The sequence below is a fragment of the Borostomias antarcticus genome (assembly GCF_949987555.1).
Source record: "Borostomias antarcticus genome assembly, contig: scaffold_240, whole genome shotgun sequence".
Classification (NCBI taxonomy): domain Eukaryota; kingdom Metazoa; phylum Chordata; class Actinopteri; order Stomiiformes; family Stomiidae; genus Borostomias; species Borostomias antarcticus.
This window is the reverse complement of record NW_028175875.1, coordinates 47,501-60,000: the sequence shown is the minus strand read 5'-3', so window position 1 is coordinate 60,000 and position 12,500 is coordinate 47,501. Positions and strand designations below refer to the sequence as shown.

At 55.1% G+C, this 12,500-nt stretch overlaps 1 protein-coding gene across 1 annotated transcript in view; it reads left to right on the top strand.

Annotated features, from left to right (window-relative positions):
* LOC311329100 (teneurin-2-like) overlaps positions 1 to 12,500 on the top strand; it is a gene marked incomplete at both ends in the record, with an annotated part of 117,124 nt that overhangs the window by 57,848 nt on the left and 46,776 nt on the right. Inside the window, 3 exons of the mRNA XM_084462984.1 lie at positions 4,790 to 4,936; positions 5,510 to 5,720; positions 7,064 to 7,183. Coding sequence (XP_084319110.1) covers positions 4,790 to 4,936; positions 5,510 to 5,720; positions 7,064 to 7,183 — 478 coding nt within the window. The remainder of the gene's footprint in view (positions 1 to 4,789; positions 4,937 to 5,509; positions 5,721 to 7,063; positions 7,184 to 12,500) is intronic.

Here is a 12,500-nt window from a genome sequence, read left to right as displayed (position 1 = left end):
GGAATACCCACCTGAAGGGTTAGGGTTAGCCAGCTTACTCAGTTATCCAGCTGTGTGGAATACCCCCCTGAAGGGTTAGGGTTAGCCAGCTTACTTAGTTATCCAGCTTTGTGGAATACCCACCTGAAGGGTTAGGGTTAGCCAGCTGTGTGGAATACCCACCTGAAGGGTTAGGGTTAGCCAGCTGTGTGGAATACCCCCCTGAAGGGTTAGGGTTAGCCAGCTGTGTGGAATACCCCCCTGAAGGGTTAGGGTTAGCCAGCTTACTTAGTTATCCAGCTTTGTGGAATACCCCCCTGAAGGGTTAGGGTTAGCCAGCTTACTCAGTTATCCAGCTGTGTGGAATACCCCCCTGAAGGGTTAGGGTTAGCCAGCTTACTTAGTTATCCAGCTGTGTGGAATACCCACCTGAAGGGTTAGGGTTAGCCAGCTTACTTAGTTATCCCGCTTTGTGGAATACCCCCCTGAAGGGTTAGGGTTAGCCAGCTTACTTAGTTATCCAGCTTTGTGGAATACCCCCCTGAAGGGTTAGGGTTAGCCAGCTTACTCAGTTATCCAGCTGTGTGGAATACCCCCCTGAAGGGTTAGGGTTAGCCAACTGTGTGGAATACCCCCCTGAAGGGTTAGGGTTAGCCAGCTTACTCAGTTAGCCAGCTGTGTGGAACACCCACCTGAAGGGTTAGGGTTAGCCAGCTTTGTGGAATACCCACCTGAAGGGTTAGGGTTAGCCAGCTGTGTGGAATACCCCCCTGAAGGGTTAGGGTTAGCCAGCTGTGTGGAATACCCCCCTGAAGGGTTAGGGTTAGCCAGCTGTGTGGAATACCCCCCTGAAGGGTTAGGGTTAGCCAGCTTACTCAGTTATCCAGCTTTGTGGAATACCCACCTGAAGGGTTAGGGTTAGCCAGCTGTGTGGAATACCCCCCTGAAGGGTTAGGGTTAGCCAGCTGTGTGGAATACCCACCTGAAGGGTTAGGGTTAGCCAGCTGTGTGGAATACCCCCCTGAAGGGTTAGGGTTAGCCAGCTTACTCAGTTATCCAGCTGTGTGGAATACCCCCCTGAAGGGTTAGGGTTAGCCAGCTGTGTGGAACACCCACCTGAAGGGTTAGGGTTATCCAGCTGTGTGGAATACCCCCCTGAAGGGTTAGGGTTATCCAGCTGTGTGGAATACCCACCTGAAGGGTTAGGGTTAGCCAGCTTACTTAGTTATCCAGCTGTGTGGAATACCCACCTGAAGGGTTAGGGTTAGCCAGCTTACTTAGTTATCCCGCTTTGTGGAATACCCCCCTGAAGGGTTAGGGTTAGCCAGCTTACGTAGTTATTCAGCTTTGTGGAATACCCCCCTGAAGGGTTAGGGTTAGCCAGCTTACTTAGTTATCCAGCTGTGTGGAATACCCCCCTGAAGGGTTAGGGTTAGCCAGCTTTGTGGAATACCCACCTGAAGGGTTAGGGTTAGCCAGCTTACTTAGTTAGCCAGCTTTGTGGAATACCCCCCTGAAGTAAGTCAGTAATGTGTGCATTGGTCGCGGCATTCGCATAGCTCACGTTAGCTCACGTAAGGAGGAGTAATTATGGCCCGTGTGGATTTACTAACTGAGAAGACAAACCTGACGAACGTCGCTTTCACGTGCAAATTGAATTTGCGAACTGAGCAGACAATCGTCGCTACTTGTCCACATGTGGTATTGCGAACGTAGCAAACACTCATGAGGAACGTCGCCGCTGTCATCACCAGAAGGTCATTTAAGCTGCCCAGGTCCCAGTGTGTGTGAGGGGATATTGAGGAGAGCAGTGCCCAGGTCCCAGTGTGTGTGAGGGGGTATTGAGGAGAGCAGGTCCCAGTGTGTGTGAGGGGGTATTGAGGAGAGCAGGTCCCAGTGTGTGTGAGGGGGTATTGAGGAGAGCAGGTCCCAGTGTGTGTGAGGGGGTATTGAGGAGAGCAGTGCCCAGTGTGTGTGAGGGGGTATTGAGGAGAGCAGTGCCCAGTGTGTGTGAGGGGGTATTGAGGAGAGCAGGTCTCAGTGTGTGTGAGGGGGTATTGAGGAGAGCAGTGTGTGTGAGGGGGTATTGAGGAGAGCAGTGTGTGTGAGGGGGTATTGAGGAGAGCAGGTCCCAGTGTGTGTGAGGGGGTATTGAGGAGAGCAGTGTGTGTGAGGGGGTATTGAGGAGAGCAGGTCTCAGTGTGTGTGAGGGGGTATTGAGGAGAGCAGTGTGTGTGAGGGGGTATTGAGGAGAGCAGGTCTCAGTGTGTGTGAGGGGGTATTGAGGAGAGCAGGTCCCAGTGTGTGTGAGGGGGTATTGAGGAGAGCAGGTCCCAGTGTGTGTGAGGGGGTATTGAGGAGAGCAGTGTGTGTGAGGGGGTATTGAGGAGAGCAGGTCCCAGTGTGTGTGAGGGGGTATTGAGGAGAGCAGGTCCCAGTGTGTGTGAGGGGGTATTGAGGAGAGCAGTGTGTGTGAGGGGGTATTGAGGAGAGCAGGTCCCAGTGTGTGTGAGGGGGTATTGAGGAGAGCAGTGTGTGTGAGGGGGTATTGAGGAGAGCAGTGTGTGTGAGGGGGTATTGAGGAGAGCAGGTCCCAGTGTGTGTGAGGGGGTATTGAGGAGAGCAGGTCCCAGTGTGTGTGAGGGGGTATTGAGGAGAGCAGGTCTCAGTGTGTGTGAGGGGGTATTGAGGAGAGCAGTGTGTGTGAGGGGGTATTGAGGAGAGCAGTGTGTGTGAGGGGGTATTGAGGAGAGCAGTGTGTGTGAGGGGGTATTGAGGAGAGCAGTGTGTGTGAGGGGGTATTGAGGAGAGCAGTGTGTGTGAGGGGGTATTGAGGAGAGCAGGTCCCAGTGTGTGTGAGGGGGTATTGAGGAGAGCAGTGTGTGTGAGGGGGTATTGAGGAGAGCAGTGTGTGTGAGGGGGTATTGAGGAGAGCAGGTCCCAGTGTGTGTGAGGGGGTATTGAGGAGAGCAGGTCCCAGTGTGTGTGAGGGGGTATTGAGGAGAGCAGTGTGTGTGAGGGGGTATTGAGGGGGTATTGAGGGGGTATTGAGGAGAGCAGGTCCCAGTGTGTGTGAGGGGGTATTGAGGAGAGCAGTGTGTGTGAGGGGGTATTGAGGAGAGCAGGTCCCAGTGTGTGTGAGGGGGTATTGAGGAGAGCAGTGTGTGTGAGGGGGTATTGAGGAGAGCAGGTCCCAGTGTGTGTGAGGGGGTATTGAGGAGAGCAGTGTGTGTGAGGGGGTATTGAGGAGAGCAGGTCCCAGTGTGTGTGAGGGGGTATTGAGGGGGTATTGAGGGGGTATTGAGGAGAGCAGGTCCCAGGTCCCAGTGTGTGTGAGGGGGTATTGAGGGGGTATTGAGGGGGTATTGAGGAGAGCAGGTCCCAGTGTGTGTGAGGGGGTATTGAGGGGGTATTGAGGGGGTATTGAGGGGGTATTGAGGAGAGCAGGTCCCAGGGCTCAGTGTGTGTGAGGGGGTATTGAGGGGGTATTGAGGAGAGCAGGTCCCAGGGCTCAGTGTGTGTGAGGGGGTATTGAGGGGGTATTGAGGAGAGCAGGTCCCAGGTCCCAGTGTGTGTGAGGGGGTATTGAGGGGGTATTGAGGGGGTATTGAGGGGGTATTGAGGAGAGCAGGTCCCAGGGCCCAGTGTGTGTGAGGGGGTATTGAGGAGAGCAGGTCCCAGTGTGTGTGAGGGGGTATTGAGGGGGTATTGAGGGGGTATTGAGGGGGTATTGAGGAGAGCAGGTCCCAGGCCCCAGTGGGCTGGTCCTCCAGTGTGAAGCTGCAGCCGGTAGCAGTTAACCAGCAGGCGCACTAGGAGATCAATACGTTCACAAGTCCTTTGTGTGTGTGGGAACCACAGAGATCTGCTTCTTCCAATTAACATATCTCTCTTCTCCTCTCTTCTCCTCTCTTCTCCCTTTTTTCTGTCAACTCCCTCCATCCCACCTCCATTCCCCCCTCCCTTTCCTGCCTTCTCTCCCTACCACGCCATCTCCCTCTCCCTCCCTCCCTCTCTCTCCTCTCGCTCTCCCTCCCTCCCTCCCTATCTCTCTCCCTCCCTATCTCTCCTCTCTCCCTCCCTCCCTCTCCCTCCTTCCCTCTCTCTCCTCTCTCCCTCCCTCTCTCCCTCCCTCTCTCTCCTCTCTCCCTCCCTCTCTCCCTCCCTCTCTCTCCTCTCTCCCTCCCTCTCTCTCCCTCCCTCCCTCTCTCTCCTCTCTCCCTCCCTCCCTCTCCCTCCCTCCCTCTCTCCTCTTTCCCTCCCTCTCTCCCTCCCTCTCTCTCCTCTCTCCCTCCCTCTCTCTCCCTCCCTCTCTCTCCCTCTCTCCCTCCCTCTCTCTCCTCTCTCCCTCCCTCTCTCTCCCTCCCTCTCTCTCCCTCTCTCCTCTCGCTCTCCCTCCCTATCTTTCTCTCTCTCCCTCCTCTCTCTTTCCCTCCCTCCTCTCTCTTTCCCCTTCTCCCTCCCTCCCTTCCCCTCTCTCTCTCTCTCCCTCTCTTCCTCCCTCCCTCTCTCTCCTCTCTCCCTCCCTCCCTCCCTCCCTCTCCCTCCCTCCCTCTCTCTCCTCTCTCCCTCCCTCTCTCTCCTCTCTCCCTCCCTCTCTCTCCCTCCCTCTCTCTCCCTCTCTCCTGTCTCTCCCTCCCTCCCTCCCTATCTCTCCTCTCGCTCTCCCTCCCTCCCTCCCTATCTCTCCCTCCCTCTCTCTCTCTCTCCCTCCCTCTCTCTCCCTCTCTCCTCTCTCTCTCTTTCCCCTGCTCCCTCTCTCTCTCCCTCCCTCCCCTCTCCCTCCCTCTCTCTCTCCCCCCTCCCTCAGATGGTTGTCCAGGTCTGTGTAACGGGAACGGGCAGTGCATTCTGGGACAGAACACCTGGCACTGCGACTGTCACACGGGCTGGAGAGGACCTGGCTGCAGCGTCGCCATGGAGATCTCCTGCTCCGACAACAAGGACAATGAAGGAGGTGTGTGTGTGTGTGTGTGTTTACGTGTGTATGTGTTTACGTGTGTGTGTATTACACTGTTGTAATTGTGTGAGTGTGTGCTCACAGTGTGTGTGAGTGTGTCCGTGTGTGAGTGTGTGTGCTCACCGTGTGTGTGAGTGTGTCCGTGTGTGAGTGTGTGTGCTCACCGTGTGTGTGATGTGCATGTGTGTGAGTGTGTGTGCTCACCGTGTGTGTGATGTGCATGTGTGTGAGTGTGTGTGCTCACCGTGTGTGTGATGTGCATGTGTGTGAGTGTGTGTGCTCACCGTGTGTGTGATGTGCATGTGTGTGAGTGTGTGTGCTCACCGTGTGTGTGATGTGCATGTGTGTGAGTGTGTGTGCTCACCGTGTGTGTGATGTGCATGTGTGTGAGTGTGTGTGCTCACCGTGTGTGTGAGTGTGTCCGTGTGTGAGTGTGTGTGCTCACCGTGTGTGTGTGATGTGCATGTGTGTGAGTGTGTGTGCTCACCATGTGTGTGAGTGTGTGTGCTCACCGTGTGTGTGAGTGTGTGTGCTCACCGTGTGTGTGTGTGTGTGTGTGTCCCGCCCCAGACGGCCTGACCGACTGCATGGACCCAGACTGCTGCGCCCAGAGCGCGTGTCTGACCAGCCCGCTGTGCCGAGGGGCGCGGGACCCGCTGCTGATCCTCCAGCAGAGCCAATCAGGAGGCCAGAAAGTCAGGTCGTTCTATGAGCGGGTCAGGTCATTGGTGGGGAGGGACGCCACTCACATCATCCCCGGGGACAACCCCTTCAACGCCAGGTAACAGGACTGAGATGATTACTACAGTCGCCTCCTGAGGGAAAAAATGTATTCGTGAAAATGTCCTCTAACAGAAAAGTACACCTGGCACTCCCCTTCCTCCTCCTCCCCTCCTCCCCTCTGCTACCCTCCTCCCCTTCCCCCTCCTCCCCTCCTCCCCCTCCTCCCCTCCTCCCCTCTGCTACCCTCCTCCCCTTCCCCCTCCTCCCCTCCTCCCCCTCCTCCCCCTCCCTCCCCTCCTCCCCTCCTCCCCTCTGCTCCCCTGCTCCCCTCTGCTCCCCTCCTCCCCCTCCCTCCCCTCCTCCCCCTCCTCCCCTCCTCCCCTCTGCTCCCCTGCTCCCCTCTGCTCCCCTCCTCCCCCTCCCTCCCCTCCTCCCCCTCCTCCCCTCCTCCCCTCTGCTCCCCTGCTCCCCTCTGCTCCCCCTCCCTCCCCTCCTCCCCCTCCTCCCCTCCTCCCCTCTGCTACCCTCCTCCCCTTCCCCCTCCTCCCCTCCTCCCCCTCCTCCCCTCCTCCCCTCTGCTACCCTCCTCCCCCTCCCTCCCCTCCTCCCCCTCCTCCCCTCCTCCCCTCTGCTCCCCTGCTCCCCTCCTCCCCCTCCCTCCCCTCCTCCCCCTCCTCCCCTCCTCCCCTCTGCTCCCCTGCTCCCCTCTGCTCCCCCTCCTCCCCCTCCCTCCCCTCCTCCCCCTCCTCCCCTCCTCCCCTCTGCTACCCTCCTCCCCTTCCCCCTCCTCCCCTCCTCCCCCTCCCTCCCCTCCTCCCCTCCTCCCCTCTGCTCCCCTGCTCCCCTCTGCTCCCCTCCTCCCCCTCCCTCCCCTCCTCCCCCTCCTCCCCTCCTCCCCTCTGCTACCCTCCTCCCCTTCCCCCTCCTCCCCTCCTCCCCCTCCTCCCCTCCTCCCCTCTGCTCCCCTGCTCCCCTCTGCTCCCCTCCTCCCCCTCCCTCCCCTCCTCCCCCTCCTCCCCTCCTCCCCTCTGCTCCCCTCCTCCCCTCTGCTCCCCTGCTCCCCTCTGCTCCCCTCCTCCCCCTCCCTCCCCTCCTCCCCCTCCTCCCCTCCTCCCCTCTGCTCCCCTGCTCCCCCTCCTCCCCCTCCTCCCCCCCCTCCCCTCCTCCTCTCCTCCCCTCCTCCCCTTCCCCCTCCTCCTCTCCTCCCCTCCTCCCTCTCCTCCCCTCCTCCCCTTCCCCCTCCTCCTCTCCTCCCCTCCTCCCCTCCTCCTCTCCTCCCCTCCTCCCCTTCCCCCTCCTCCTCTCCTCCCCTCCTCCCCTCCTCCCTCTGCTCCCCTCCTCCTCTCCTCTCCTCCCCTCCTCCCCCTCCTCCCCTCCTCCCCCTCCTCCTCTCCTCCCCAGCCTGGCGTCTCTGGTCCGGGGTCAGGTCGTGACCTCAGACGGGACCCCCCTGGTCGGGGTCAACGTGTCCTTCGTCAGATACCCCCACTATGGGTACACCCTCACGCGCCAGGATGGCATGTATGTACTCTCACACACACTCACACACTCACACACACTCACGCACACACACACTCACACACACTCACACACACTCACACACACACACTCACACACACTCACACACACACACACACACACACACACACACACTCACACACACACACACACACGGACTTCATCTCTGTCTTCTGAACTTAGTAGACAGATTGAAGGAGGTGATGCCGGCGCGTCACCAGCTGAATGAAATGTGATCTCTCTTGATGAGTAGCCATGCCAACCGCATCACATGACAGCTGTGTCATCATCGTCTATCACAGGCTGAGCGTCCTGTCACATGATAAAGCACTGGGCCAGGACTTCCTCCTCACAGGCTGAGCGTCCTGTCACATGATAAAGCACTGCTGCCAGGACTTCCTCCTCACAGGCTGAGCGTCCTGTCACATGATCAAGCACTGGGCCAGGACTTCCTCCTCACAGGCTGAGCGTCCTGTCACATGATCAAGCACTGCTGCCAGGACTTCCTCCTCACAGGCTGAGCGTCCTGTCACATGATCAAGCACTGCTCCCAGGACTTCCTCCTCACAGGCTGAGCGTCGTGTCACATGATCAAGCACTGCTGCCAGGACTTCCTCCTCACAGGCTGAGCGTCCTGTCACATGATCAAGCACTTCCTCCTCACAGGCTGAGCGTCCTGTCACATGATCAAGCACTGCTACCAGGACTTCCTCCTCACAGGCTGAGCGTCCTGTCACATGATCAAGCACTGGGCCAGGACTTCCTCCTCACAGGCTGAGCGTCCTGTCACATGATCAAGCACTGCTACCAGGACTTCCTCCTCACAGGCTGAGCGTCCTGTCACATGATCAAGCACTGGGCCAGGACTTCCTCCTCACAGGCTGAGCGTCGTGTCACATGATCAAGCACTGGGCCAGGACTTCCTCCTCACAGGCTGAGCGTCCTGTCACATGATCAAGCACTTCCTCCTCACAGGCTGAGCGTCCTGTCACATGATCAAGCACTGCTACCAGGACTTCCTCCTCACAGGCTGAGCGTCCTGTCACATGATCAAGCACTGGGCCAGGACTTCCTCCTCACAGGCTGAGCGTCGTGTCACATGATCAAGCACTGGGCCAGGACTTCCTCCTCACAGGCTGAGCGTCCTGTCACATGATCAAGCACTGCTCCCAGGACTTCCTCCTCACAGGCTGAGCGTCCTGTCACATGATCAAGCACTGGGCCAGGACTTCCTCCTCACAGGCTGAGCGTCCTGTCACATGATCAAGCACTGCTACCAGGACTTCCTCCTCACAGGCTGAGCGTCCTGTCACATGATCAAGCACTGGGCCAGGACTTCCTCCTCACAGGCTGAGCGTCCTGTCACATGATCAAGCACTGCTACCAGGACTTCCCCCTCACAGGCTGAGCGTCCTGTCACATGATCAAGCACTGCTCCCAGGACTTCCTCCTCACAGGCTGAGCGTCCTGTCACATGATCAAGCACTGCCGCCAGGACTTCCTCCTCACAGGCTGAGCGTCCTGTCACATGATCAAGCACTGCTCCCAGGACTTCCTCCTCACAGGCTGAGCGTCCTGTCACATGATCAAGCACTGGGCCAGGACTTCCTCCTCACAGGCTGAGCGTCCTGTCACATGATCAAGCACTGCTCCCAGGACTTCCTCCTCACAGGCTGAGCGTCCTGTCACATGATCAAGCACTGCTCCCAGGACTTCCTCCTCACAGGCTGAGCGTCCTGTCACATGATCAAGCACTGCTACCAGGACTTCCTCCTCACAGGACGCTGATTGGCCAGACCAGATTGTGTTCAGGCCCAAGCAGCTCTCTATGGAGGTTGCCCAGACTGATACGTAGAGAGAAACAGAATGGCCCTCATTTACTAAGCATAGGGCAGGAAACTCTTTAGACTACAGTATAAGCAGCCTTACAAGTCTTCAAATGAAAGAGAAATTAATGTTTCACCAATCAATCAGTGTACTGGTGACTTAATTACTAGCAATCAAAATGAACAAATGAAAAGCAATGAGTAGCTTCAGTCACTGATTTAAATAAGAGCTCATGAGTCATTCAGCCCAGGAGTGGGCGAGCGAGGTAGGCTGATAACCTGACACGCACCGTTCTATAGACCTGCTGGAAATAGGAGATTTAACACACAGGTGTAAGCTCTAGTTTGAGATTTTGTTACTTCTTATTATTATTATTATTATTATTATTATTATTATTATTATTATTATTATTATTATAGTTATATTCATTATTATTATTATTATTATTATTATTATTGTATTCATCATCATTATTATTATTATTATTATTATTATTATTATATTCATTATTATTATTATTATTGTATTCATCATTATTATTATTATTATTATAATTATTATTGTTGTTATTATTATTATAAATCCTTGGATAGTCTACACAATTAAACACGGAAGCTGCTCAGCTCACACGCTGTCTGATTGTGTGAACGAACCCTTAAAGTGAACTTGTAGATTGCAAGATGGTTTCCCAGAATCATGGAGAGTGAAGAGTTCTTATTGGATGAGAGTCTGAGGGGCGAATTCACTAAAGGATTGCGCAGCTTTTCCTGACGCAAAGCCTGTGCAAATAGGTCAAAAATTATGTTTGCTATTCACAAAGCCCTCGCAAAGGGTGAAATACGGTGTTAACTGCGTTGCGTTCGTCATTGCGTTGCTCTGCGCCGGTGTTATTAGCTCATATTTAAATTAGGTAATATGGGCGGAGAATGTTCCCCTTTCTATGCAAATGAACATTATTGCAAAACCCGCCCAATTCACAAAGATCGGCGCAAATTGCCTCACGCAGTTAAAGTGAAATATATACCGTTTTCAGAAACGTGGTGGTATTTAAGCGCAAGGGGTGTGTCGCGGCCAGCCTTTCCACTGATCATGGCAGCAGTGATTGTTGCGAGGCGAATTCGGCATCGCAATGCCAGGCATGTTGTTCGTGAGAAGAATATTTAGAAGAAGGTCACTTTTTGATTTAACACTAGAACCACCGCGGTAGCTGTTTGGACACCAGAGCGCGCAGCTCTTCAGCCAACTGGAGGATGAAGTCGCGTCTGGGGAGGCTCAGTTGACTATGCGTCTCTCCACCTGTCCCCAGCGAGTCCAAGCTCCCCCAATGAATAATACTTATAATAGCCTACATAGCACGAAACTGTGCGTATAATAGTCTATACGCGAAACTGCGCATTCCCTATAGCTGTTCATTGAACGGCTGGGGGCCGATATAGGTATAAATAAATAAAAACATAGCCTACACAATATTTTTTTATTTGAATGGTCTTGAAAATATTTTGCTTTTGTATCATAGGTGACGGCAGGTATCATCTTCAGCCATGGATGATGACTCCCGTGCGTAATCCTTCCAACGTTGGAGAGGCGGCACTGGGCTCACATCAGGACGCGCGGTGTGATTGAGTGCACATTTGGAATCCTGAAAAGCCGTTTAGATGCCTAGATCGTACCGGTGGGGCAATGTTATAGGCCTACACTCCCCCAAAAGTAGGCTATGCCAGATCATCGTGCTGCAACTTGCATAACATAAAATGACAATTTTTCCTTTGTTCGTCTTTTCAAATCATTCCACCTCCGTTTGCAGTCTTCCGCGTTTACACACAAATGGCACTGACTGATTGGGAAATTAAACCCCAAATATGATTTTTTGCTGCAGTCGTGATATTTTTTGCGGAAAGCTGACATGTTTTTGAACCTCGTCCGTGAGGCCTTCAAGTTCGCTGTCTGAAAATCGTATCTTTCTTTTTCTGTCTGCCATCGTCCAATGATATGCATACGAGTTGTATGCGCTGTATGCGCAGTATTTATAGTCATTTCCTATATCAGCAGCAAATTGCACTCAGCCGCAAACACCGAATGGGCGTGTTTGCGCTGGGATATTATTAGCGCAATATCTTTAGTGAATAGGTTTTTAAAACGGAGCACATAGCGGGCGCAACTGACGCGCAATATTATGGTGCAATTAGCGGGCGCAATTTGCTTTAGTGAATTCGCCCCTGAGAAACCTCTCGTTTTGGCCGTTAACTACCGGGGCGTGGCCAGGATATGTAGGGGCGTTAACTACCGGGGCGTGGCCAGGATATGTAGGGGCGGGATATTTAAATGATGATTGTTTTCATCCGTCACATTTATCAACGCCCGATCATCGGCACAAGGGGATTGGCGGCATCCGGATGTTTGATAGATCACACCCGCACGCTGGTCTCACCAGGTCAGGATGGTCTCACCAGGTCAGGATGGTCTCACCAGGTCAGGATGGTCTCAGGTTAGGATGGTCTCACCAGGTCAGGATGGTCTCAGCAGGTCAGGATGGTCTCACCAGGTCAGGATGGTCTCACCAGGTCAGGATGGTCTCACCAGGTCAGGATGGTCTCACCAGGTCAGGAGGGTCTCACCAGGTCAGGATGGTCTCACCAGGTCAGGATGGTCTCACCAGGTCAGGATGGTCTCACCAGGTCAGGAGGTCAGGATGGTCTCACCAGGTCAGGATGGTCTCACCAGGTCAGGATGGTCTCACCAGGTCAGGATGGTCTCACCAGGTCAGGAGGGTCTCACCAGGTCAGGATGGTCTCACCAGGTCAGGATGGTCTCACCAGGTCAGGAGGGTCTCACCAGGTCAGGATGGTCTCACCAGGTCAGGAGGGTCTCACCAGGTCAGGATGGTCTCACCAGGTCAGGATGGTCTCACCAGGTCAGGATGGTCTCAGGTCAGGATGGTCTCACCAGGTCAGGATGGTCTCACCAGGTCAGGATGGTCTCACCAGGTCAGGATGGTCTCACCAGGTCAGGATGGTCTCAGGTCAGGATGGTCTCACCAGGTCAGGATGGTCTCACCAGGTCAGGATGGTCTCACCAGGTCAGGATGGTCTCACCAGGTCAGGATGGTCTCAGGTCAGGATGGTCTCACCAGGTCAGGATGGTCTCAGGTCAGGATGGTCTCAGGTCAGGAGGGTCTCACCAGGTCAGGATGGTCTCACCAGGTCAGGATGGTCTCAGGTCAGGAGGGTCTCACCAGGTCAGGATGGTCTCACCAGGTCAGGAGGGTCTCACCAGGTCAGGATGGTCTCACCAGGTCAGGAGGGTCTCAGGTCAGGATGGTCTCACCAGGTCAGGATGGTCTCACCAGGTCAGGATGGTCTCACCAGGTCAGGATGGTCTCAGGTCAGGATGGTCTCACCAGGTCAGGAGGGTCTCACCAGGTCAGGATGGTCTCACCAGGTCAGGAGGGTCTCACCAGGTCAGGATGGTCTCAGGTCAGGATGGTCTCACCAGG